Source organism: Schistocerca gregaria, chromosome 1 (assembly GCF_023897955.1).
Source record: "Schistocerca gregaria isolate iqSchGreg1 chromosome 1, iqSchGreg1.2, whole genome shotgun sequence".
Classification (NCBI taxonomy): Eukaryota; Metazoa; Arthropoda; class Insecta; order Orthoptera; family Acrididae; genus Schistocerca; species Schistocerca gregaria.
Genome location: NC_064920.1, coordinates 644,584,813 through 644,611,484, shown reverse-complemented (window position 1 = coordinate 644,611,484; position 26,672 = coordinate 644,584,813). Strand labels below are relative to the sequence as shown.

At 43.3% G+C, this 26,672-nt stretch overlaps 1 protein-coding gene across 2 annotated transcripts in view; it reads left to right on the top strand.

Annotated features, from left to right (window-relative positions):
- The window catches only part of LOC126360804 (uncharacterized), a 66,019-nt gene that overhangs the window by 13,026 nt on the left and 26,321 nt on the right, over positions 1-26,672 (top strand). For both annotated transcript variants that reach the window (XM_050007739.1, XM_050007740.1), the window contains exon 4: positions 13,049-13,247. In XM_050007739.1, coding sequence (XP_049863696.1) covers positions 13,049-13,247 — 199 coding nt within the window. The remainder of the gene's footprint in view (positions 1-13,048; positions 13,248-26,672) is intronic.

The window sequence follows — 26,672 nt, the reverse complement described above, 5'->3', positions numbered from 1 at the left end:
CATTGGAAGTAGTAGCAGTGTGAGTGCAGACCACTGCAATAACGACCATTTGTAACATTTATTTACCTTTGTGCAGGACACTTACTTCCCTTGAGATGACCACATTAATCCATCAGTTCTCTCCCTCTTCTCTCCTACTTGATAATTTCAGAATTCAATGTTTTCTAATCAGTGTACATCAATGGATGAGTAATAGTGTTATTTGGTTTCCTGAATCCCTGAAAGGCTTTATTTTTGTGTAAGCTGTTATTTCAAATGTATCTTATTCATCATTTGATTTGGTGTTTTGTTTATCATCACAGCAAAAAAGTATAGCACTGTTTCCTTGAAGCAATATTTGGAACAGTTTCTGTGCATTATCAAGTCTAGGCAAGATTTTTTGTCTGCATGTTGTACACTTTGCCGATTTGACATTTGAATGGCACATGGTGGGGGGGAATTAAAAAAGTTTCAAAACTTGAAAACAAAAAAAGACCAAGAAAAATGTTGTGTGTGTAAATACCAATAAAGCTGGAATTTAGTGTTAAAAGTGAAAGTGGTGGGGTGATCAATGCAGAATGCTTATTTACATCATCTATTTGGTTACATGAAATAAGGGAGGGGCAGCCACTTGCCTGTAGCAGACTGGTGCATGGTGCATGCAGGCACGAGGTAGAAAACAGGTCATTTGTTCCTCCCAATATTTAAAACTTGATCTTGTGATTTTTTTGTTTTTGAAGGTTGATAGGTAAGCAATGGGCTGTTCTGAACCATCTGCTTGATGTTGAGACAACATTGCCCCCACACCAAACTGTGGTGCGTCTGTTGCAACCACATGCTGGAGCCCTGGCTGATAGGCGCCCAAGCACAGGGTGGAACGCAAGCCATCTTTCACTGCCTTGAATGCATAGTCACAAGCAAGCATCCACTCAAATGCTGCACATTTCTTAGGAGTTGATTTAGAGGATAGGAAACTGAAGCAGCCTGCAGAAGGAATTGTGGTAGTACGCGACTTTGCCTAATAATGCTTGATACTCCTTCACATTCATAGGAAGTGGAAGGGCTGCAGTAGCTGCTATATGACTGTCAGTTTGCTGAATGATCCAATGAGAAATAACATGTCCCATCCTTAATATAGAGAGTTGGAAGACATATGACTTTTCCAAATTGCACCAGAGATCCCCAACACACAAGAACTGAAACAAAAGATCGTCGGTGATTTGACCCATAATAACAGTGTCAATTAGGTAATTGATACAACAAGGCATACATTGGATAAATTGCCCCAAATAATGTTGGAAAATGGCCATGGCAAAAATCATTCGGTTGTACCTGTGGAGGGCATACGGCATATTAACAACAAGAAGCTAATGTGATTCTTCATCAAGTGGCAGCTGAAAATGTCCTTTTGACAAATCTAGTTTCGGAGAATATTGTCCACCCGCCAGTTTCATCATAAGTTCATCCAGGCGAGGGATGGGGCATATATCGACCATGGACTAACAGTCCACCACAGAGAGGGGTTTTTTCCTTTGGCTTCTTGATAATGACTAACAATGTTGCCCATTGACTGGATGAGATGGGCTCCATGACACATAAAGCTGTCAATCTGTGTAATTCTTCCTTCAGTTGAGCACAAAGTGCGAGCGATACAGGCCAACTATGGAAAAAATGCGGTTGTGCTGCAGGTTTGAGAGTGGTATTCTCTATATACAGGGTGTTACAAAAACGTACGGCCTAACTTTCAGGAAACATTCCTCACACACAAATAAAGAAAAGATGTTATGTGGCCATGTGTCCGGAAACGCTTAATTTCTATGTTAGAGCTCATTTTAGTTTCATCAACACGTTATGATTTCATACAGGATACTCTACCTGTGCTGCTAGAACAAGTACGACACAACATGTGGTTCATGCATGATGGAGCTCCTGCACATTTCAGTCGAAGTGTTCGTACACTTCTCAACAACAGATTCAGTGACCGATGGATTGGTAAAGGTGGACCAATTCCATGACCTCCACGCTCTCCTGACCTAACCCTCTTGACTTTCATTTATGGGGGCATTTGAAAGCTCTTGTCTACGCAACCCCGGTACCAAATGAAGAGACTCTTCGTGCTCGTATTGTGGACGTCTGTGATACAATACGCCATTCTCCAAGGCTGCATCAGCGCATCAGGGATTCCATGCGACAGAGGTTGGATGCATGTATTCTCGCTAATGGAGGACATTTTGAACATTTCCTGTAACAAAGTGTTTGAAGTCATGCTGGTATGTTCTGTTGCTGTGTGTTTCCATTCCATGATTAATGTGATTTGAAGAGAAGTAATAAAATGAGCTCTTACATGGAAAGTAAGCGTTTCCGGACACATGTCCACATAACATATTTTCTTTCTTTGTGTGTGAGGAATGTTTCCTGAAAGTTTGGCCGTACCTTTTGTAACACCCTGTAATCACTAGCTTTGCTGAGTCCTGATGAAAAAGGACAAAATATTAATTGCACAAATCATCCAACTCTTGATAAGACACAAGATGTGAATCTCAATGAATGGACTTGGGGACCATAAATTCAAACACTCAGAAAGTGTCCAAACAGAACAAATTTTTGTAAACACACTGTCCACTACCAGAAATCTCACTGGCCAAATCATCGCCTTGTAAGCTGTTATCCTGTTTATGCTATAAACTGGCCGAGTATTGGAATCTGCTGTTGTAATTGACAAGAGGGCATGATGTAACCAACAACAGAGAGAGAATGAAGATGTCAATAAGTATCAGAATTCAGAAGCCAGGCTGCTGTGCCCGTATCCACTTGAAGATGCACAGGGATCCCATTAATACATGCATTGATGAACAGTTTGTTAGAAACAGATGCAATATCTTCACGTGCGTGGTCAACAACACGACTGAGATGTGAGAAGCACAGTAGAAGCCAACCGAGAGTTATACAGTTGCAGTGTGACCTTTCTAGGCAACAAATGTCTAGAACAGGAGAAGAAATGCTATAGAAGACGAATGGCTAGCTTTGAGAGATTAAATATTGAAGGCATTAGAGGACTGAACAGGTAAAAAGACAAGGCCTAGTAGATACTCCTGTGTATCACAGGAGATATTGAATTCAATTGATGAAAGTATAAAATACAGAAATGAAGCAGGTGAAAGGGAATACAAACGTCAAAAAATGAGATTGACAGAATTGCGAAATGGCTAAGCGGGAATGCAAGTCTGTGGAAGCATGTGGTTATAATTCGGGGAAAATATATACCACTTATAGGAAAATTAAAGAGACCATTGGGGGGGGGGGGGGGGGGAGAAGCAGCTGCATGAATATAAAGAGCTCATATGGAAAACCAATATAAAGAGCTCATATGGAAAACCAGCATTAAGCAAGAAGGGAAATCTAGAAAGTTGAAAGTGTATACAGAAGGGCTATACTAACGAAATGAACTTGAAACCAATATTATAGAAAGGGAAGAGAAAGGAGATGAAGATGTGAAGGAAGATATAATGCTGTGAGAAAAATATTTGTCAGACCACAAAAATGTATGTCAAAACAAGGGCACGAGAGTAGATAACATTCCGTCAGAACTATTGATAGCCTTGGGAGAGCCAGCCATGACAAAACTCTTCTGTTTGGTGCACAAGATGTGTGAGACAGGCAACATACCCTCAGACTTCACAAGGAATGTAATAATTCCAGTGTAATAATTCCTGAGAAAGCAGGTGCTTGACGAATGTGAACATTACAGAACTATCAGTTTAATAAGTCAAGGTTGCAAAATACAAACACAAATTTCTTACAGAAGAAAGGAAAAACTGGCAGAAGCTGACCTCAAAGAAGATCAGTTTGTTTTCCAAAGAAATGTAGGAATGCACAGGGCAATACTGGTCCTACAACTTCTCTTAGGAGATAGATTAAGGAAAGGCAGGCCTACATTTATGGTACAGTGGAACATCGCATAGTGAGCATAATTCATTCCAGAATCTTACTCGCAGTGTAAAGCACTCATTAAACAAAACAATTTTTCCCATATAAATTAATGTTAGATACGATAATACATTCCATGCAGAAAGAAATACTAAAAGTTTTATCTTATTTATGCCATTTATTCAAAGAAAATTATACATACAGTATGACATATTTATTATTCATGATACATAACTATTTCTTTTTGACTAGGAAGCTATCTAGAGTCATTTGTTTTTGCTGAAGCTGCAACGCTTGGCGAAAATGTGACACAACGTTATCATCAAATAAATTTGTAGTGCACATAGTGACTGCTTTATCGAAGTGATGATTTTCAGTGTACGATGCAACCAATTCCCATGCTTTCAGTATTTCTCATTTTGCACCAGAAGATTGCTGCTTTGCTGTTAATGCCTCCTGCACCTCCTCCTCCTCCTCCTCCTACTACTCCTCTTTCGAAGAACTCTTCTCCACAACTTCCTGCTGTGAAACACACTGCAACTCCACAAGCTCTCCGGTGATCATTTCTTGGCTGTTATCTTGCACAGGCTCATCAATATCATTGTTATCCACTTCTAGTCCCATGTTCGTGACCAAAACCACAATATCATTGACTACAGGCTCCACAGGTACTGACTGAAATGCCTCAGCGTCACATTCAGCAACGCACTCCAGCCAGTGCTTCAAACAAGCAGAATTGGGAGTTCTCTTGGTAACTCCTTCCCATGCTTTTTCGGTCATCTTGATGCAGGCAACAATGTTGATGTGTTCTTTTTAAAACTCTCCAGGAATGAGATAAGTAGCTTCGATCAACTCAAAGGAATGCTTAAGGAGTGCTTTAATATAGACATTGTAAAAGTTAGAAATAATATGCTGGTACATAGGCTGGAGTAACAGTGTGGTGTTGGGAGGCAGAAATTAGGTCTTGAGGAACTGAAATTCTTCAAGGAGGTGGTCTTGTAGATCTGAAGAATGGGAGGAGTGTTGTCCATAACTTGCAAGACATGGAGTGGCAGATTCATCTCGAGCAAATATTTTTTTCACTGAAGGACCAATCTCTTCATTGATCCAATAACAAAAAAGAGTGTGTGTCATTCAAGCCTTGTTGTTGGGCCTCCACATGACATTGAACTTGCTCTTCTGAACTCTACACTTCTTGAAAGCTTGTGGAATTTCTGAATGGTAAACAGACAGCAGTTTAATTTTCAAATCACTGCTTGCATTGGCACAGAATAGCAGTGTGAGATGGTCTTCCATTGGCTTGTGACCAGGCACTTCATTCTCCTCTGCTGTTATAAAGGTACACTTTACCATCTTTTTCCAGAGTAGATCCATCTTGCCACAATTAAAAACCTGTTGTGGCGGATAACCCTCAGAATCTGTGAGCATCTTGAAGTTGCTGATGAAGTTCTCTGCTGGCTTTGTGTCGGAGCCTGGTGCTTTGCTATGCCTCACAACACTCTGGATGCTGGTTCTTCTCTTAAACTTCCCGAACCACCCACAGCTTCCGTTAAACACTCCTTTGGCTGCTGACTATCCTGGCGTCCTCTTAACGAGGTTGGCAAAAATCATTCTCATCTTCTCACAAATGATGTTTTCATTAATAGTGTCACTTTACGATTGCTTTTTATTTATCCATATAAGAAGCAACCTTTCAACATCATCCAGAATACGAAAATATTGTTTAGATACTCTTGTCATTCCCTTTGAATCATCTTTTTCCTTAATCTTGTCCTTGTACGTGTGTGCTAAATCAGCAACGCTCACACCATGTTCACATTTTTCAGTGAGTCTGCATTTCATTTCTAAAGTCATTTCTTTCTGTTATGGTTGTCACCATGTGGCTTTATCTTTTGGGACATTTCTATGAAGGTCAATAAATTTACACACACACACACATACACAAAACACACACACACACACACACACACACACACACACACAAAACACTGTGTGAACACAAGGTTAAAAAAAAGTGTGATCACAAGCAGTACTAAGAGAATAGCAGAAAGAACGCTAAACCCCAACTTTAGTACATACTAAAGAAATTGTTCTTATTCCACTGCCTACAATGAAAGCTGTTCCTATTATTGAATGTTTCTCTTGCTGCGTACAAATGGCTGGTGATGTCACTAAACTCATTGTCACCCATTATGTAAAATGTCACACATTAAGCAAGTGATGTTTTCACAATTGGTTTTGCTTGTTATGCGAATTGCACGTTGTGGGAGGTGTTTGTTAAGTGAGGTTCCACTGTATTTGTAGACTTGGAGGAAGTTTTTGGAAGTTTTAACTGGAATATTCTCCGCAAAATTCTGAAGGTAACATCGGTAAAATACTGGAAGTGAAAGGCTCTTTACAACTTGTACACTGCTAACCACATGGCAGTTATAAGAGTCAAAGTGCATGAAAGGGTTGCAGCAGTTCAAAACGGAGTGAGACAGGGTTGTAACCTACGCCCCTATGTTATTCAATCTGTACATTGGACAAGCATGAAGGGAGGGTGGGGGGGGGGGGGGGGAGGAAAGAAAGAGAGAGAGAGAGAAGCAGAAGAAATAAAACAGTTGAAGTTTGCCAGGGACATCTTAATCCTGTCAGAGACAGCAAAGGCCTCCGAAGAGCAATTGAACAGATTCTGCAGCATCTTGAAAGGAGGATATGCAACGAACATAAGCAAAATCAAAGCAAGGGTAATGGAATGTAATCACTTTAAATCAGCAACTGCTGAGGGAGTTAGGTCAGGAAACAAGATACTGAAAGTTGTAGACGGGTTCTGCTATTTGGGTATCAAAATAACTGGTGATGACTGAAGTAGAAAGGATGTCAAACATACTCTAACAATGAAAAGAAAAGCACTTTTGAAGAAGATAAATTTGTTAACATTGAATACTGATTAACAGTTAGAAAGTCTTTACTGAAGGTATTTGTCTGAAGTGTAGTCGTGTGGAAATGAAATGTAGATGACAAACAGTGTAGACAAGAAGAGAATAGAGGCTTTTGAAATGCGGTGCTACAGAAGAATGTTGAAGGTTAGATGGGTAGAGAACATGCTAATGAGGAGATGCTAAATAGAATTGGGGAGATAAGAAATTTGTGGCACAACTTGACTAAAAGAATGGATCAGTTGATTCTGAGACACCAAGAGATCACCAGTTGAGTACTGTAGGATGGGGATCATAGAGGGAAACCAAGTGATGAATGCAGTAATCAGATTCAAAAGACCATAAGTTGCCATAGTCAATTGGAGATGAAGAGACTTATGCAGGATAGAGTAGTGTAGAGAGCTGCATCAAACCAGTCTTGGGACTGATGAAGACAACAACAGCAATAACAACCACAACCACCACCACCCTCTGTGGGGAAGTAACTCTTCATCTGGTAGGAGTGTTATGATTGACCAGCTTTTTTCCAATGCTGATTTGAGTCTCCTCAATGACAGTTCTCCTACTCACTTGAGTGCTGATCATGGCACCATTTTGACTGTTGTCCTTACAATGTCTTCCCATAATTTCGTGGCTCCACTACACTAATCTCGCAATAATGATCTTTGTGACAGCTACCATTTCCCAGTGACACTGTCACTTTTTTTGTCACCACCTGATGGACCAATCATCGTCATGGGCTCTTCTAAGAGCCAACTGCCAGTTATGTACTTCTGTAACCTTCACCCCATCACCTTCAGATTGCATCAGCGAGATTGTGGGAGGAATATCTGACACAATCACTTGTGCCATTAGAAGCATTATTCGTCTTTCTACAGGCACACTGTGCCTCCAGCCAATTCCAAGGGGGCCAGAGAAATGGCAACAGCTTTTCAGGATCATTGTAGGGCTTTTCTGTGTATCAAGCAACATCCTCATTTTTAAGGGACTCCACACTGTGGCTCTCAATCTAATTTTGAGAGCACTATGTCTCCTCCTTGGGAACAGATACCTATTCCTCCCAAGTGTGGTTCAAGATCCTTAGTCTTTGGGCTGCCGCAGATCAACAACTGCTGCTGATCTCAACCTTCAGGATGGCCTGTGTATCAATGTATTGGTTCTTGCTGAACATCTTGTGTACCACTTTGCGACAGTGTTGACATCATCTTCATGCCTGGCTATGTTTCTAGATGAACATATCACCCAATGTTTCTCACCCCCCCTCCCCCCAAAGTCTAATTATGTATAAATCTCTCAGTGACCGTGAACTGCATCAGGCTCTTGTCTTGTCTCACCATGTGGCCCCAGGTGTGATTCAATTCATAATTAGATTCTCCAACATCTGAATGCTGTGGATAGCTACCAAACAGGTAGCCTCACCAACAAGCTCTGCAAATTGCTTGGAAGGTTGCTTGCCCACAGGTTCTTGAATCTCAGGGCCTTTTGTCTCACTTTCAGTGTGGTTTTCAGGAGGGTGATTGCCATCTGCTTAGGGTGGAAATGGCAATCCTTCAAGCTTTTCTTAAATACCATCTCATCGCAGTCTATTTTGACCTACATAAGGTACAAAACACCACTTTGTGCCATCACATTTTACTTACCCCCCACAACTATGGCTTTCAAGACTCCCCACCAATTTTTGTTCATTAGTTTTTATCGCATTGGTGTTTCATGACAGAAATAGTATTTCACTCAGCTCTCCAAAGGTTTGAGAGAATAGCACTCCCCAGGCCCCATTCTAAGTGTCACACACTTCATTGGTGTCAGTGGACTAGCGATCTTATATCAAAGCGGTAGGTGGATCAAAACAAAAATGTCCAGACGCTCTGTGACCAAAATGGTACTGAAAAAGAGGATGACAGGCTAAAGGTCGAAATAATAAATGTTTTTTCCCAAAGCTGTTTCACAGAGGAGGACTGCACTGTAGTTTCTTCTATAGATTGTCACTCAGATGACAAAATGGTAGGTATCGAAATAGAGGACAGACGGATAGAAAAACAATTAAAATCACTCAAAAGAGGAAAGACCGCTGGACCTGATGGGATACCAGTTCGATTTTATACAGAGTACGCAAAGGAACTTGCCCCACTTCTTGCTGCATTGTACTGTAGGTCTCTAGAAGAGCCTGGTGTTCCAAAGGATTTGAAAAGGGCACAGGTCATCCCCATTTTCAAGAACGGACGTCGAACAGATGTGCAGAACTATAGACCTATATCTCTAACGTCAATCAGTTGTAGAATTTTGGAATGTGTATTATGTTCGAGTATAATGACTTTTCTGGAGACTAGAAATCTGCTCTGTAGTAATTAGCATGGGTTTCAAAAAAGACAATAGTGTGAAACCCAGTTCACGCTATTCATCCACGAGACTCTGACAGCCATAGACACGAGTTCCCAGGTAGATGCAGTGTTTCTTGACTTCCGCAAGGCCGTTTGATACAGTTCCCCATGGTCGTTTAATGAACAAAGTAAGAGCATATGGACTATCAGATCAATTGTGTGATTGGATTGAATAGTTCCTAGATAACAGAACGCAGCATGTCATTCTCAATGGAGAGAAGTCTTCCGAAGTAAGAGTGATTTCAGTTGTGCCGCAGGGGAGTGTTGTTGAATCGTTGCTATTCACAATATACATAAATAACCTTGTGGATGACATTGGAAGTTCACTGAGGCTTTTTGCGGATGATGTTGTGGTTTACCGAGAGGTCGTAACAGTGGAAAATTGTACTGAAATGCAGGAGGATCTGCAACGAATTGATGCATGGTACAGAGAATGGCAATTGAATCTCAATGTAGACAAGTGTAATGTGCTACAAATACGTAGAAAGAAAGACCTTTTATCATTTAGCTACAATACAGCAGGTCAGCTACTGGAAGCAGTGAATTCCATAAATCATCTGGGAGTAGGCATTAGGAGTGATTTAAAATGAAAGGACCATATAAAATTAATCGTTGGTATTGCAGATGCCAGACTGAGATTCATTGGAAGAATCCTAAGGAAATGCAATCTGACAACAAAGGAAGTAGGTTACAGTACACTTGTTCACCCATTGCTTGAATACTGTTCAGCAGTGGGGATCTGTACCCGATAGGGTTGATAGAAGAGATAGAGAAGATCCAACAGAGAGCAGCAGCACGCTTCATTATAGGATCATTTAGTAATCATGAAAGCGTTATGGAGATGATAGATAAACTCCAGTTGAAGACTCTGCAAGAGAGACGCTCAATAGCTCATCACGGGCTTTTGTTGAAGTTTCGAGAACATACCTTCACTGAGGAGTCAAGCAGTATATTGCTCCCTCATATGTATATCTCGCAAAGAGACCATGAGTATAAAATCATAGAGATTTGAGCCCACACAGAGGCATACTGACAATCTTTCTTTCCACGAACAATACAAGACTGGAATAGAAGGGAGAACCAATAGAGGCACTCAAAGTTCCCTCCACCACACACCGGGAGGTGGCTTGCGGAGTATGGATGTAGATGTAGATCTCTGTCAGGCCACTGGTCACCCCTGCCCTGTATGTTGACAACTTTTGCCTTTGGTAGAGCTTCCACAGTGTAGCTTTGGCTAAATGCTAGCACCAAAGTGCCCTCTTGCTGGCCACTGTTTGGACTCTTTCCTACAGTTTCCAATTCACTCCTGCAAAAAAGCACATAGTTTCACAGTCCTGCTTTTTGGGACTCCTCTGTGACAAGCAGCTGATTTGGCTGCCCCATTTTCGCCAACTAAAAACCAACTGCATGCAAAAGTTTAAAACACTCTGGTTCCTCGCCCACTCTTCTTGGATGCAGATCAGACTGCTCTCATTTGTATTTGCAGGCTCTGGTTTAGTCCCTGTTGGACTATGATTGCCAGATTTATGGCTTGGCAGCATCTTCAGATTTGAAATTATTAGATCCAGTTCATCATTGTGATGTTCAATCAGCTGTTGGTGCCTGCAGGACTAGTCTCGTAGACAGCCTCTTTGCTGAAGCAGGGATCCTCCCTCGCTGTTCTGATGGTACCAAGTTTTGTGTATCTATGCAATCACCATTCAACGGTTAAACGGTTACCTGATCGTTCAACATATTCTTCTCTTTTTGCAAACTAGACTGCAGAAGAGAAGCGGGGGTAAAAAACGGAAACATACCTGGGTGCAGCTGTGAGTTTTACGACGACATGATAAAAGCATTCTACAAAACTTGTTACGTGAGCTTATAGTGGAGGACGTCAAGTCGTACATCAATTACTTAAGAATGGATGAGAATACATTTCTGTATGTGCTCAATGAAGTGTATCTTCATATCACAAAGCACAATATTCACTTAAGAACTGCTACATTTGCAGAAGACAGGCTCACTGTAACACTCAGATTCTTTGCTACATGAGAGGGTCAGGTCAGGTCAGGTCAGGTCTCGTCAGATCTCCAATCTTTTTAATCTATTTTTGTATTCAGCGTGTCTCATGTTGAAAAGCGCCTCATCAGCTTCATACATCTCTATTAATTTTGTAGTTGTCAGCACACACCAATTGTATTTACTGGCAATGTTTATAAAAACACTACAGACAGAATGCTGCTGCGATGCTAGCGCTCCATGTGGTAATACGTCATTAATACGTCACATTGTAATACGTCACATTGCAGTGAACAGAAGACAAGCAACTTCTTTGATCAAATCTACAGCGAGGCCCTAGATTTGATCAAATATTGGACGACATTTGACAAAGTTCCCTATTACATCATCAAATATCTTTGTCAAAGATATTGGATAAAGATATTTGACAAAAAAATTTGATAGTGTAATACTGGCCTAAATCAGACCTAGTACAAATCCCAAACACTCGAGCAATACTCAAGAATAGATCACATGAGCATCCGATATGTGATCTCCTTTGCAGATGAACCACTCTTTTCCCAAAATTCTCCCAATAAACTGAAATCAACCATTCTCCTCCTGTACCACAGTCCTTCACGTTGCTACATTATGTCCAGATATTTAAATGATGTGACTGTGTCAAGCAGGACACTACTAATGCTGTATCTGAACATTATGCTCCAATTCATCCGCATTGACTTACTTTTTTCTACATCTAGAGCTAGCTGTCATTTATCACTTTCTCCAGTGTCCACTCCCTGTCCATCTGGTCCTTCTCCTGCCTCCCCCCCCCCCCCTGCCCCCCTATCTGTCTAACTGCTCCTCCTCTGTCTGTCTGTCCATCAGCTCCTCCAACTTTTTACTGTCTACCTGCTCCTCGTGCCTCTCTCTGTCCACCTGCTGATCTACCCTTTCTCTGTCCATCTGCTGATCTACCCTTTCTCTGTCCATCTGCTCCTGCTCCCTCTGTGCACCTACTTTTTTCCCCCTCTGCCTAGAAGAGAGCTAACCATCTAATGGAAGAATGTATACTGAGCAAAAGCTTCACTTCATGGTTGCTTCACAAATTGTCCCACCCGGAACTGCCCCTCCCAAATAACAGCTTCTCTGAATTACATAATAGGGAGTTGCCTTTATAACATCTTTTAATCCTACAATCTTCCAGGAGTCATTCTATGTTAGCTTCTATTCATCTACCTTACTTGATTAATCTAAACAAACACACACACACACACATGTAAATGCATGCTCCCTTGCGTGCGCACATCCACACGCATATACACGCACGCGTGCCCCCCCCCCCCCCCCCACACACACCCTTACCTTTCTCTCTGTAGCCTCTTATGGTCTCCCACCCCACTCCAACGTACCCCACCCCTTTCGTTTGCCACAGGAAAATTCCCCATCTGCAGTAGGGTAGGATTATCTGTACCACATCTCTATCCAGTTCCCTTGTTACTTTCTGTCCTGCCCTTGTCCCTCTCCCCTCCCCTCTGCTCTGCTCTGCTCTGCTCTTCACTCATCCGCTTCCTTCCTCTTCCCAACCCCTACCCTCTCCACCCCTTCCCTCCCACCCTTGCTCCTCTCACCCAATCCATATGACAGAGCAGAGTGTGTGTTTGAGGGGGGTGGGGGTGTTAATCAGTGCTACTCTTTATCATTGTCCAAACTTCAGTAGTTTCCAATCTTGTTTTTAAGTACCTTTCAACTGCTCATTGCCTCAATTATACTGTGAGCAGTTACATTTACTCCTTCCACGTATCATATTAATAATCCACTAGTATTTTCTTGAAAGAGCACGGGTTTTTGGTTCAATTTCAGCAACTGCTTCTCCATTGCCTGAGGAAACCCAAAATGTTTCATCACCTGCCACAGTTGGCGATGAAGTGGTTCCTTGTGACCGAACAGCTACAACGCCTGATAAAATTTATGATCTTCATGATCTGGTCAGTGAAGATGAACTAAACAGTTTTTCGGAGGAAGCTGAGACACTTATTTCTGGAGGTGCATCTTCTGTGAGGTATGATTTCTATCTCTTCTTCTTTCATTCATTGTGTAGTAACTTTTATTTTTCGTAACAGCTACATTCGGTAAAGTATTTTCACTTTTACAAGCTATGCTGCATCATCAAAAAGGCCATAACACAAATGATCTGTGTTGTGTTGAATGATGTATAAAATGTTTATTTTTGTGCTTTTAGTACAAGAGATACTTTTTTTGTGTAGTTAGGAAGGAAGGAGGGATTAGGCTAGAAAAAGTTATAAAAATTATAAGACTAGAGAGCAACAAAGGCTTTATTAAAATTGACTAGGAATCAGATTTGAGATCAGCAGTTGATTGGCCAACATACTCAAAAGTGGGACAGAAAAGGTAAAGTTATTGTGCTATGAGCCTAGTGGAAGCATTTGCAATGAGATAAATAAACATAAAAAGACAACTGATGATAATTTTATTGTTAAAGAATTAATGAGATTAACTTTTAGAACAAAGGTTATCTAGCAAAAGGGAGGAAGAGAGTGCAGGAAATGACTTTCCAAAGATTAGCAAAATTAATATGTAACAGCAAGAGAGATTATATGAAAATCTGAAAATGAGTGTAAAGGGAAGAAGAAAAAATAGTAGCAAAAGAGACCAGAGCTGAAAATTAAACAAGAGGTGCACAATTAACATAAATAAATTTGATGGAGCTTGACCTGAATGTTGGACCATTGAAGAGAACTGCGTAAGAGAAATAGAAGCAGGCAGGAATAAAATGTAAGTTAATAGCAGGTGGCAGATGCCAGTAAGAGGGCACAAATTGTAAAGTATGTTTCATCCTTCAAAGGTTGCTGCTGGTTGGTGCTGTAAAGAAGCATCAAAATCATCTATGTAATGATGTAGCATGTAGACAGTGAAGTGTAGACAGTGAAGTGCTGTAGGTTAGACTGAGGGAGAGGAGAGGTGGGGACTGGACGGTGGAGGGGGGGGGGGGGTACTAGTGGGAAAAGGAAAGAAATAAAAAGACTGGGTGTGGTGGTGGAATGACAGCTGTGAAGTGCTGGAATGGGAACAGGGAAGGGGCTGGATGGGTGAGGACAGTGACTAACGAAGGCTGAGACCAGGAGGGCTATGGGAATGTAGGATGTGTTGCAGGAAAAGTTCCCATTTGCGCAATTCAGAAAAGCTGGTGTTGGTTTGAAGGATCCATAAGGCACAGGCTGTGAAGCAGTCATTGAAATGAAGGATATTTATTATTATTTATTTATGTAGTGTAATGCTCATAACATCACAGTAAAAATTACAGAAACAACACGATTAAAAAAAAAAAAAATCACATATGTATAAACAGAACAGTTTGTATATTAGGACACCACCAATTGTAAATTTACACTCACAGAAGAGCAATCACTAACAAACGTCCAGCTTAGATAATATATAGTAGATTGCCTCTTGGCTCACCATTAGGATATATTGTTTGGCAGCATGTTCAGCAACAGAGTGGTCCACTTGTTTCTTGGCCATCGTTTGTTGGTGGCAATTCATATGGACAGACACGTTAGTGGGTGTCATGCCTACATTGAATGCTTGAATGCAGCACAGTAGTCACAGCTTAGCTTGTAGACTACATGACTGGTTTCACAGGTAGCCCTCCATTTGATGGTATAGGTGATGTTAGTGACCAGACTGGAGTATGAAACTTCCTGGCAGGTTAAAACTGTGTGCCCGACCGAGACTCGAACTCGAGACCTTTGCCTTTTGAGTCTCGGTCAGGCACACAGTTTTAATCTGCCAGGAAGTTTCATATCAGCACACACTCCGCTGCAGAGTGAAAATCTCATTCTGGCAGACTGGAGTAGTTGGTGGTGGGATGATGTTTAGCACAGGTCTTGCATCAAGGTCTATTACAGGGGTATGAGCCATGAGGTAACGGATTGGGTGCAGGGGTTGTGTAAGGATGGACGAGTGTGTTGTGTAGGTTCAGTAGACAGTGGAATACCACTGTGGGAGGGTTGGGAAGGATAGTGGTTAGGACATTTCTCATTTCAGGCATGACGAGAGGTAATCAAAACCCTGGCGGAGAATGTAATTTAGTAGCTCCAGTCCTAGGTGGTACTGAGTTACAAGGGGAATGCTCCTCTGTGGCCAGACAGTGGGACTTTTGGAGGTGGTGGGAGACTGGAAAGATAAGGCACAACAAATTTGTTTTTGTACAAGTTTGGAAGGATAATTATGGTCAGTGAAGGCTTCAGTGAGACCCTCTGTATATTTCATGAGTGACTGCTCGTCACTGCAGATGTGATGATCACAGGTGGCTAGGCTGTACGGAAGGGACATCTTGGCATGGAACTAGTGGCATCTGTCGAAGTGGAGGTATTTGTGGTTGTTTGTGGGTTTGATATGGACAGAGGTACTGATGTAGCCATCTTTGAGAGGGAGGTCAACATATAGGAAGGTGGCTTGTTGGGTTGAGTAGGACCAGACGAAGCAAATGGCGGAGAAGTTGTTGAGGTTTTGGAGGAATATGGATAGGATGTCTTCACCTTTGAACCAGATAGCAAAGATGTCGTTGAATCTGAACCAGGTGAGAGATTTAGGATTCTGGAGCTTAGGAAGGATTCCTATAGATGGCCCATGAATAGATTGGCATTGGATGATGCCATTTGGGTGCCCATAGATGAACCTTGGATTTGTTTGTAGGCAATGCCTTCAAAGGAGAAGTAATTCTGGGTGAGGATATAATTGGTCATGATGATTAGGAAGGAGGTTTTTGGTTTGGAATCCGTTGGACTTTGGAAAAGGTAGTGTTCAATAGGGGTAAGGCCATGGGCATTAGGAATGTTAGTGTACAGGGAGGTGGCATCAATAGTGACGAGCAGGGCACCGTATGGTAAAGGGACAGGAGAGCCGGTGGAGGAAATGGTTGGTATCTTTTGTATAGGAGGTTAGGTTCCGGGTAACAGGTTGAAGGTGTTGGTCTACAAGAGCAGAGATTCTCTCTGTGGGGGCATAGTAACCAGCCACAATGGGGTGTCCAATGTGGTTAGGTTTATGGACTTTACAAAGCATGTAGAAAATAGGAGTGGTAGGGGTGAGTAAGAGAGACGGACTCCAGGGAGAGATTCTGCAGCCGCTGCAGTGGAGGTTGGCGGTGCTGGACAGTTAACTATAGCCCCCAGTCTCCATGTTATTGCCGCTGGGTACGAACCTAACGTAAGGGAACACTTTGCTTTTTCTTGGATTAGTGTAGGATTCTTTGGGTAACTTTGTCTCTGTTAAGTAGACCATATTTTATGCGAATTTCAGTGGCTTCTTTAATTGTGCCATCCAGGAGGAGGAAGATTGCCTAGATCTATTTGATTTTTTTGTAATGTACACTATGGCTAGATTTTATTTTGTGTTCAAACATGGTGTTTCCGTGGTCTGACATAATTCAGTGTGGCATCTATTTTCACGGCACCTCTCTTCTATCTTGTGTACAGTTTCCCTAACGTATGCCATTCTGCATTGGCATGGGATTTTGCAGATGCCTGGTTTTCAAAGTTCCAGATCATCCTTTATTGAACTTAATAGTGTCAAGGTCATAGGGGGTTGGCAAAATAAACATTTGATATTGTGTCACACCAACATTCTGCTGACTTTTCTGGAGGTATTGCTGAAAAGCTGGATGCATGCTTGTGATTTGCACTCCTCATTTTCTTCTTGCTGTTGCCTATGTGGAACGTGTCTGAACACACACCGTCTCTGCTTGTTGGTGTACCTATTCCTTCAGAATGTTTTCTCCAGGTGGTTCATCTCAGTTGGAAGGCTGTCCTGATTCCAGATGCACTGTGCACTGTGAACAAATGTGCATAAAACAACTTCACACTGGAAGTTGTGGTGACTACTGGAGATGTGTAGATATAGATCTGTGTGCGTAGATTTTCTGTACACACTGTGTCACAGTTTGCCTTTTGGTTTGTGTTTCATTAGGACCTCAAGAAATGGGAGGACACTGTATAAGTGATGCAAGTTGAGGTGCTGAAGAAATTCATCTAAGCTTTTACATCCATATGGCACTGTGCTAGGAGCAGAGTGATGGATGAGGTAACAGTCAGTGTAAATAGGATGCTGACCCAAACTGAGCCTCTGTCACAGAGCCATCTGAAGATGGCAACAAGTCAGTTTGCTGTAATATCATGGAGACCTTACGACATGACCCAGGCAGACACCTGAGGTAGTTGGAAATAGAAAACTCATCATAAGCATGTGCAAAACAGTCCAGGGAGTGATCTGAATTGAAAACATAAAGACAGGCAGGATAAGTTGCTCTGCCAGTGGTGTGTACTGAAGGCTTTATAGAATAGTGAGCAATTGGAGGACCAAGTGCAGGGCCACAGTATTTGTTGGTACTCTCACATCAGTGGGCTGGCCCATGGGTCGTGCTTGCTTTGGCAGCACCCTCCTTGAAAACAAGCTGCAGTTGTGCTGCGAAGTGTATCTCTGACTTTTGCTCCAAATCATTATTCAGGTTGGGTACTGAATCAGCCTACTATTGTTGAGAGAAGGTCATCTGGAAAAAAGTGACAGGTTATGGTTAGTAGTATCAGAGACTGCACTGTGAAGTCTCTCCTTCCATTAGCTGAGATGGGATTAACTCTTTTTTGGCCTGTTGCAGGGATGACGGACACATTTGTTAGTGATACTACATTAAACTGTGACTGTGACGATCAAGCAGTACTCCCATACAGTTCTCAAACCATTATTTAATAATGTCTCTTGTGATGCTTTCATAAGGGAGGTACATCTAGAGACTTCAGACAAGAAACTGCTATAATTTACACCAAGGCTCAGTGTTCTCTTCATCAGCATTGTTCATTAGGGTTCAAGGAATCTTCTGTCTGGTGTAGTCCTTGGAGTTGCAATTGCTGATGAAGTCTCTTTGCACTTGCATTGATGTCGTAACAGTGGCTTCTGTGCCCCGACACTGCCTGTAGCCCTACAAATACCTCATACAGAGGATGCTTAAAACTAAAGAGAGACAAATACCTTCAATACATAAGTGAAACAGTAGTTCACAGAATAGCATCATATAACATGAATCAAAACCAGAAAGAATGCTATAAATCTACATGCTTACTGATTCATATATGTCATCAAGGGAGCACATCTGTAGGTATTTCAGGTTTTTAAGCATCAAAATTCCTGCACACTCTCACCATCTCTGTGCTGCACATTGTCCTCTGATTCATAGGTTTTTAGTAATTACAGAGAAATACCTATGATTATTTAGTTGCAGAACAATAAGCCATAATTACACAGTCCAGCGACTACATGTCAAAAGCCTGCAAGACATACTGGAATAATGTCAGTGAGATTCTGGAAGGTACTGCCAGGGATATGGAGCCACGCTGACACCAGTGCCATGGCCAGTTGGGTGTGCTGGGTTATTTGATTGAGGACCCAAGGTGCAAGGAGCCCTATTGAGTTGTCCCACAATTGGGTTTAAATCCAGGGACCTGAGTGGCCAGGGGAGTACAGTAAACTCACCGCGGTGCTCTTCAAACCACACACGTACACTATGAGCTGTGTGATTTGTTGCATTATCCTGTTGGTGCTGAGGAAACACAAACAGCATGTAGGGGTGGACATGGTCCCCAAGGATAGATCCACTCACATGTTGAATTATTTTATCTTTCAGAATGACAAGATCAGTCAGGGAATGCCACAAAAACATTACCCAGACCATAACGCTCCCTCCTCCAGGCTGGAACCTTCTGACGATTGTTGCAGATATTTGCTTTCAGATGGTTCCTGCTGTAAACGCTAATGGCCATCTGTCTGATGGAGCATAAAACATAATTCATATGAAGAGGCCACCTGTCTCCACTCAGTGGACATCCAGCTATGGGTATTGATGTGCAAATTCCAGCCTTCTTCACTGGTGAACAGCAATCAGCATGGGTACATGAACCAGGTGCTTGCTGCAGAGGCCCATAACCAGCAACATTCACTGAACGGTCTTTGAGGAGACACTCTTAATAGCCTCTTGCTTTATTTGGGCACTCAGTTGCTCAACAGTTGCACGTGTGTTTGCCTGTACGCATCTCTGCAGCCATTGTTCACCCCTGTCATCTATGGCACAGGGTGCACCATAGTTACGTCGGCACAGGTTTTGGATTGACTATTTTGCCATGCAGAGTAGACTTTAACCATTGTGACACACAGACAGTTTACAAGCTTTGTCGTTTTGCAAATGCTTCCACTCTTGGCCCGAAAATCAATGACCAAGCCCATTTGGATGTCAGATAAATCGCTCTGTTTCCACATTACGACAACTACTGCACTGTTTTATATGTTCCCTGGGCACGCTTTATATACAGTCCTCTGCTAGTGCTGCCACCTTCTGTCTATGAGAGGCTATAACATGTTAACATTGAACGTAGGCATTGCTCATATTAATGTTACTGGACAATGTAATATTGCCTACATCTCCTATTTTTAAATTCATTGTTTTACTACCTGAAACTGATTTATTAATTTATTTACTCCTTTCATTATAAACAGTGTGATGCAAATAATTCCTGTACTTGAAGGCAATAAAAATGAATAGTAAATGATAATTGTGGTCTGTGATTATGTATAGTTAAAATCACATTTACACTTAAAAGGTCATTTATTATAGACCACAATAGTATGTAGTATTTCGCAACTCACAGTATTAATTTGGGATAGTGTTTACATCCTTTTTCTGGTACCGTGCGCCACGGAATTTGAATCCCTGCCAGACGTCATCAACGTTGAAGACCCGTAGAGGTCTCTGTACCATTGCACTGTAAGCTGTGGCGGCACATGCGTCCTGGCCCACATTTAGTGTGAAGGTGCCACAGTGGAACACATGGTTCCAGCAGCCAATAGTGGTGCCCCCGATACAGTATTTAAGCGCCTGTCTCTCACTCAGCCTGCGAGTCTAATCATTGCGTGAGTCTCGACACATCGCCTCGCCAACAGACAGCGTGTTTATCGTTCTTTGTTTTCATTACTAGTGGATGCCTTGGATTCATTTGGTTGTCTCTGTCACTCTGTTGCTTCTTGCGTGTTGTCGTCGTAAGGTCTCTCTCCATCGTCCACTGTTGTTTCGTGACCATCCTTTCCATTTGTTTGTTTGTTCATGGACCGCACTTTGTGGTCACAACAGGTTACAACACTTTTCTTCAAAGTACTTGGCAAATTTGGCAGTAGCTGACCTGTGACATTGACAGGGGATGTGGTGATTACCGTATTTATCGAAATTTAAGCCAACCTTGAAAGCAAGACACACCCCAGAAACAAAGACTTGAGAGGGAGAGGAGAATTCTCTCTTTCCAAGCCAAACTTAAAATAAAAAATAAATAAAAAATATGGCTCGTCATATTGTGGATAAGGTGTAAAGTGACCCTGCCTCTCTGGGATTTGTGGGGAGTAGGACTAACCTATAGTAATTCATATGGAATTAAATTTAGCCTGTTGGACACTTAAAATTACTTTTACATCACATTATATCTACCTAAATATTGTGTGGAGAACTTGAGCAGATGGGGCCACTAAGATTTTTACAGACTGTACTGCAGCTTGTGTTTGAGCCTTACATCAATCTTTACATATCATATGAATGTCACCTGAAGTATTTTTTCCTCACATTGAAATATGGTATTTTCATCCAAGAAAATAACATTTTGGCTTTACAGAGTATCACCCTTGATTTAAAGGATATAAATTTTGTGAAGAGCAATCTGTCTATTAAAGTCACTGATTTGTATTGTCTCTTGTAAAGGTGATTTGTATCATCCACGATAAAGGTTAGACAGGGTACCTTATTAGATTACTTTCTTAACATTCTAAACAATATAATTTGACTACACAGGATCATTTGCAGCACAAGTGATCCATACAAAGTGCGAACTGTAAGTATTGTCAACAGTGTGGGAAATAGTTGTCATGCAGCATCTCCTATGTCTGTCAGTGTCTTTTGACAGGTAACTTACGGCACGGCCATATAGAATACAGGTGGCCATGATTAGGAGCTACATGCAAGCGGGCTGTGAATGGTGACACCACAGCCAGGTCTTGCTGCACTGCATACCTGAACACAATTGGAATTTTTCATGACCATATGGTCAGTTAAATATTGGTATAAGGCCTCCTGAGGACACCAATCTCTTTCACCATCTAGGAGGCACAGGAAGAAGAACCTCACAGAGACTTAATGTAGACCAAAGAGACCTGTGCTAGAGCAAAAACCCCAGTAATGTGGCAAACAAAAATACAAATGTACAACACATAATAGAACAAAAAGATGCAAATAATTATAACATTAACATGCACAGAAGAAGCACACATCATGTCTTCTCATTAATGATAGCTTAGGCTCACCAACTGCCTGAATATCATTGCATAACCACAAAGAAACTGAATTGTAAATGAAGATGAAAGTACAAACCAGAAATTTTATTGAACTACCATAATGTGTACATACTGTTTTTAGTCATTACTCAGATGATTCTAATTCATCATCACTTGATTCCTTGTTTGCAGTCTCTCTGTAGAGAGTGTCATCCTCTGTGCCATCAAGTGCTTTTAAAACACAGCATTTTTTAAATGCATCATGGACAGTTTTATTCAGTTTACATTTCCAGTATTGGTAAGCCCACTCACTTGAGACAAGGTTACATGCGCATATACATATTTTTGAGTTTGTCTTTAAATGGTTTGTTGAAACAAACATATAATGGATTAGAATTGATGTCATCCCTCCTGGAATTACATCCAATCCCATTCTGCCTTCTACTACTTTTCTCTTTGTAGCCAGTGTATAATGACTTGATATAAATTCAGTACGAGCAAGTTTGGCAAACCTAGCAAGATACCAGGACAGTGTTGTCATACCAGTTTAATCCATTCTAATACCATGTCCTCTTCAAACCAGTCACTTTAATTAGCAAGTAAAATAATACTTTTTGGATGTATCTCTAATGCAGGTAACTTCTTGCCATCAAAAGCAATGAACGGTGGCAGTTCACGGCCTATAACTGTACAAGCAAATATGACAGAGGTGCACTGCTTTTCGCCTCTTGCAGACAGTACCTTTCATCTTTGTTCCCTTTTGATTTGATCATATAGTTTGTTGGCGTACCAAAATACAATGGAGTTTGGTCCACTTTACCCATCCGACCAAGAAGACAACTATGTTTGGTGTGCTGTCTGATTATGAAATGCTGAAATTCAGTGAGTTTTTCCTCATAGTTTTCTGGCAGCTTGTGTGCATTTGAAGTGTGTCTATGAAGAGAAAATCTCAACAACAAAAAAAATATGTTGCTGGAACAAGTTAGAAGTTGTTCCTTTTGTTGTCTCCACTAGCTCATGTTACTCTTGTTTATCCCTGATTGCTGACCTGCAGCACAATTTCATGTTTCCCCAGTGAGAGAAATCACTTCTCTCTTCATCTTCACAGTGCAGTGGACATGCTTCATCTTGGTAGACTAAAACCTGGCCCTTCACAAAAGTACTAAAATAGACAGAAACAAAGGGTGAAATCTGAATGTACTGTCTTCAAACATTGTAGCAGGCACTGCTCTCTTTGACCAAGGAGTCAGGGGAAGAAACACAAATGAAGTTAGAGGAAGGAATAGGGTGCAGTGGGATAGTTTCACACATTACGTGCAGCATAGGTAACATATGATTTGTATTGATCATGTGCTAAGGTAGAAATCTCTCATGGAAGTAAAAAAAAAAAGTTTCATAAAAGCTAATTAATAAAGATGCTCAGGTTCAGATATGGAACTTATTTGTACTCGTGACTATGTAATGACAGTGAAACACTTATAATTATTACATTGTGAATACTGGCAACATTGAGAAGGACTTGATGTACATTGATGTGTGCCAACAACTTCCACATAGAGCTGGAGCTTTAGAAATACTTACCATGCATGCCAGCTTCTGCAGGTATCTTAAAAATGTTCATTTTGATGGTGAGTATGTAAAGAGATTTATTTTTATTCCTACAAATATTTGAAAATTGCTATATTCATAGCTGAGAGATATTTAATTTGAATTTCCCCCATGATAACATTCAGTTTTCAAAACACCAACACAATGGCTTCTGTGGCAAAATGACTTCTTCCACCAGCATCTAGAGACAGCTTTCAGAATTTGCTTACAGTTTTGCCTCTGAATCTAAGCAACCTCTTATAAAGTGCTTTTTATTTGACAGTCACACATTGATCAGCTGTGAAAAATGTTTCAAAAGTAAAACTTCATTGCATAACTAATCAGACTGTGGTTTTCCTTTAATGTGATAGTACTGCTATTAGCCAATTGTGATCTGTTTGCAAGCAGTACATACCCCACAGTCTGAAAGTGGTGTGATCAGAAATGAAAATTTTTTACTAACATGAAAGTTTGTGTATTTGCGATTGTTTGCTTGTGCACTTTATTTCTGATTGTGTACTGACAGAAATGATAGTCCACACCAACCATAAACTTACGTTCTAATCACTAAGAGTGTAGTAGAAAAGCAAAATATCCAATGTAACAGTAAGTAATACATACCAATATAGATTACATTTAGTGTGTGTTATAGATAATCCATGTAAAATCAAAATACTGTAATTGTCTTTCAAACATGTGCGTTAAACATTCACATGGTGTGAGAAACTGCAGAATATGTACCCCTCTTCTGTCATGTTCAAAAATCTTGGGAAGTTTTTATTTCCTTCAGTAATAATATTTTAAAGCTACAGAATCTCATATTGAGCAACACTCTCTTGTGCTCTCCCTCTTTCCTCCTATTCCCTTCCTTACCCACACCATATTTCTCCCCACCCAACTTTTCCCCCCATCCCCATCAGCACCCTTCCCCTCTTGATCCCACCCTCCCTGGACCCTTCCCCTCTTGACCTGTCACCCTCTCAGCCCCTTCCCATCTCTTGCACCATCTCACAGATTGCAACCTCCCATCCGTTGCCCAATCCCACCCCTTGCCTCATTTCCCACTCTCGCCCCTTCCCACCCTTCTCCCCCTTTCCCACCCTCGCCCCTTTCCGGCTCTCACCCCCGTTCCCGCCCTCGCCACCTTTCCCACCCTCACCCCATTTCCTACCCTCACCCCCTTTCCTACCCTCACCCGTTTTCCCACCTTCACCCCCATTCCTGCCTTCACCACCTTTCCCACCCTCGCCAATTGTCAACCTTTTGCTCTCTAGCCACTTTCCCCTCATTGTCACCCTTCTACCTCCTCACCAGCCCTCTGCCCACTCGCCAGCCCTGTGCGCCCTCGCCAGCCCTCTGCCCTCGCCAAACCTCTGGTCTCACAACCATCTGCCCCCTTCCAACGTTCTGCCTCTGTCCCACCCCCCTCTGCCCTGTCCCCCATATACCTTACCCCCCTCTGCCCTGTCCCCCATATGCCTCGTCCCCCTCTGCCCTACCCCCATATGCCTTGTCCCCCTCTACCTTGTCCCCCATCTACCCCTTCTCCCCCCTGGCCTCCTGACCTCCTGACCTCCATCTGCTGCTTGACCCCTCTGCCCCCTTCTCCCTCTGCCCCCTTCTCCCTCTGCCCCCTTCTCCCTCTGCCCCCTTCTCCCTCTGCCCCCTTCTCCCTCTGCCCCCTTCTCCCTCTGCCCCCTTCTCCCTCTGCCCCCTTCTCCCTCTGCCCCCTTCTCCCTCTGCCCCCTTCCCCCTCTGCCCCCTTCCCCCTCCGCTCACTGTTCCTCACCCACCATACACCCTTGTCCCACCTATGCCCCTTGCCCCCCCCCCCCCCCCCCACACCGCAGTGGCCCCTTGTCACAGCCCTGCCCCTCGCCACCCCAGCCGCCTTACCACTCTCCTTGTCGCCTCACTGCCCTCCAGCCTCTTACTATCCCCTGTCCTGTTGCCCCCTTGTAGCCCTCTGCCCTCGCTGTCCCTCACTGCCCTGTGCCGTTTGACAACCCTGCCCCCTTGTGTCCCCCCGCCCCTGCGGCATCCTTATGCCCCCTGCCTCCCACATCCCTTTCCCCCATCTCACCCACTCATCCCCTTCCCCCTTGAGCGTTTCACCCCTCAACCTGTCCCCCCAGTCCCTTCCCCCATGACTCCTATCCCCCAGTCTCCTTTACCTCTTGTTCTCCTGCGCCCCCCTTCCTCCTCTGTCCCCTTTCCCCCCTGGCCCCCTTTCCCCCCCTCTCCTTTGCCCTGTGGCCCCACTTTCTCCTGGGCTCAACTTTTCCTCCTGGACACCTTTCTCCCACCGATCCATTCCCTGTGGCCTCGCGGACCCTCTTTTCCTCGTGGCCCCCTTTCTGCTTGCCCCCCCTTTCCACCTGCCCCCCCTTTCCACCTGACCCCCATTTCCACCTGACCCACTTTCTAGCTGCCCCCCTTTCTAGCTGCCCCCCTTTCTAGCTGCCCCCCTTTCTAGCTGCCCCCCTTTCTAGCTGCCCTCCCCTTTCTAGCTGCCCTCCCCTTTCTAGCTGCCCTCCCCTTTCCAGCTGCCCTCCCCTTTCCAGCTGCCCTCCCCTTTCCAGCTGCCCCCCCTTTCCAGCTGCCCCCCCTTTCCAGCTGCCCCCCCCTTTCCAGCTGCCCCCCCTTTCCAGCTGCCCCCCCTTTCCAGCTGCCCCCCCTTTCCAGCTGCCCCCCCTTTCCAGCTGCCCCCCCTTTCCAGCTGCCCCCCCTTTCCAGCTGCCCCCCCTTTCCAGCTGCCCCCCCTTTCCAGCTGCCCCCCCTTTCCAGCTGCCCCCCCCTTTCCAGCTGCCCCCCCTTTCTAGCTGCCCCCCCTTTCTAGCTGCCCCCCCTTTCTAGCTGCCCCCCCTTTCTAGCTGCCTCCCCTTTCTAGCTGCCTCCCCTTTCTAGCTGCCTCCCCTTTCTAGCTGCCTCCCCTTTCTAGCTGCCTCCCCTTTCTAGCTGCCCCCCCTTTCTAGCTGCCCCCCCTTTCTAGCTGCCCCCCCTTTCTAGCTGTCCCCCCTTTCTAGCTGCCCCCCCTTTCTAGCTGTCCCCCCTTTCTAGCTGCCCCCCCTTTCTAGCTGTCCCCCCTTTCTAGCTGCCCCCCCTTTCTAGCTGTCCCCCCTTTCTAGCTGCCCCCCTTTCTAGCTGCCCCCCTTTCTAGCTGCCCCCCCTTTCTAGCTGCCCCCCTTTCTAGCTGCCCCCACTTTCCACCTGGCCTACTTCCCTCCTGGCCCTCTTTTTTCCTGGCTCTCGTTTCCACCTGACCTGCCTCCCTGCATGGCCTACCTCCCCCTCTGCACCCCTTTTCCTCACCCACCTCCCCCCTGACCTTCCTTTCACCCTAGAACTTCTTTCCTCGTACCTCCTTTGCTCCCTTGGCCCTATCCACCCATCCCCTTAATCTGCTGCTCTCCCTCATGGTCGCCACTTCACCGCTTTGTTCCCTTTCCCCCTTAGCTACCTTTCCCCCTTAGCTACCTTTCCCCCTTAGCTACCTTTCCCCCTTAGCTACCTTTCCCCC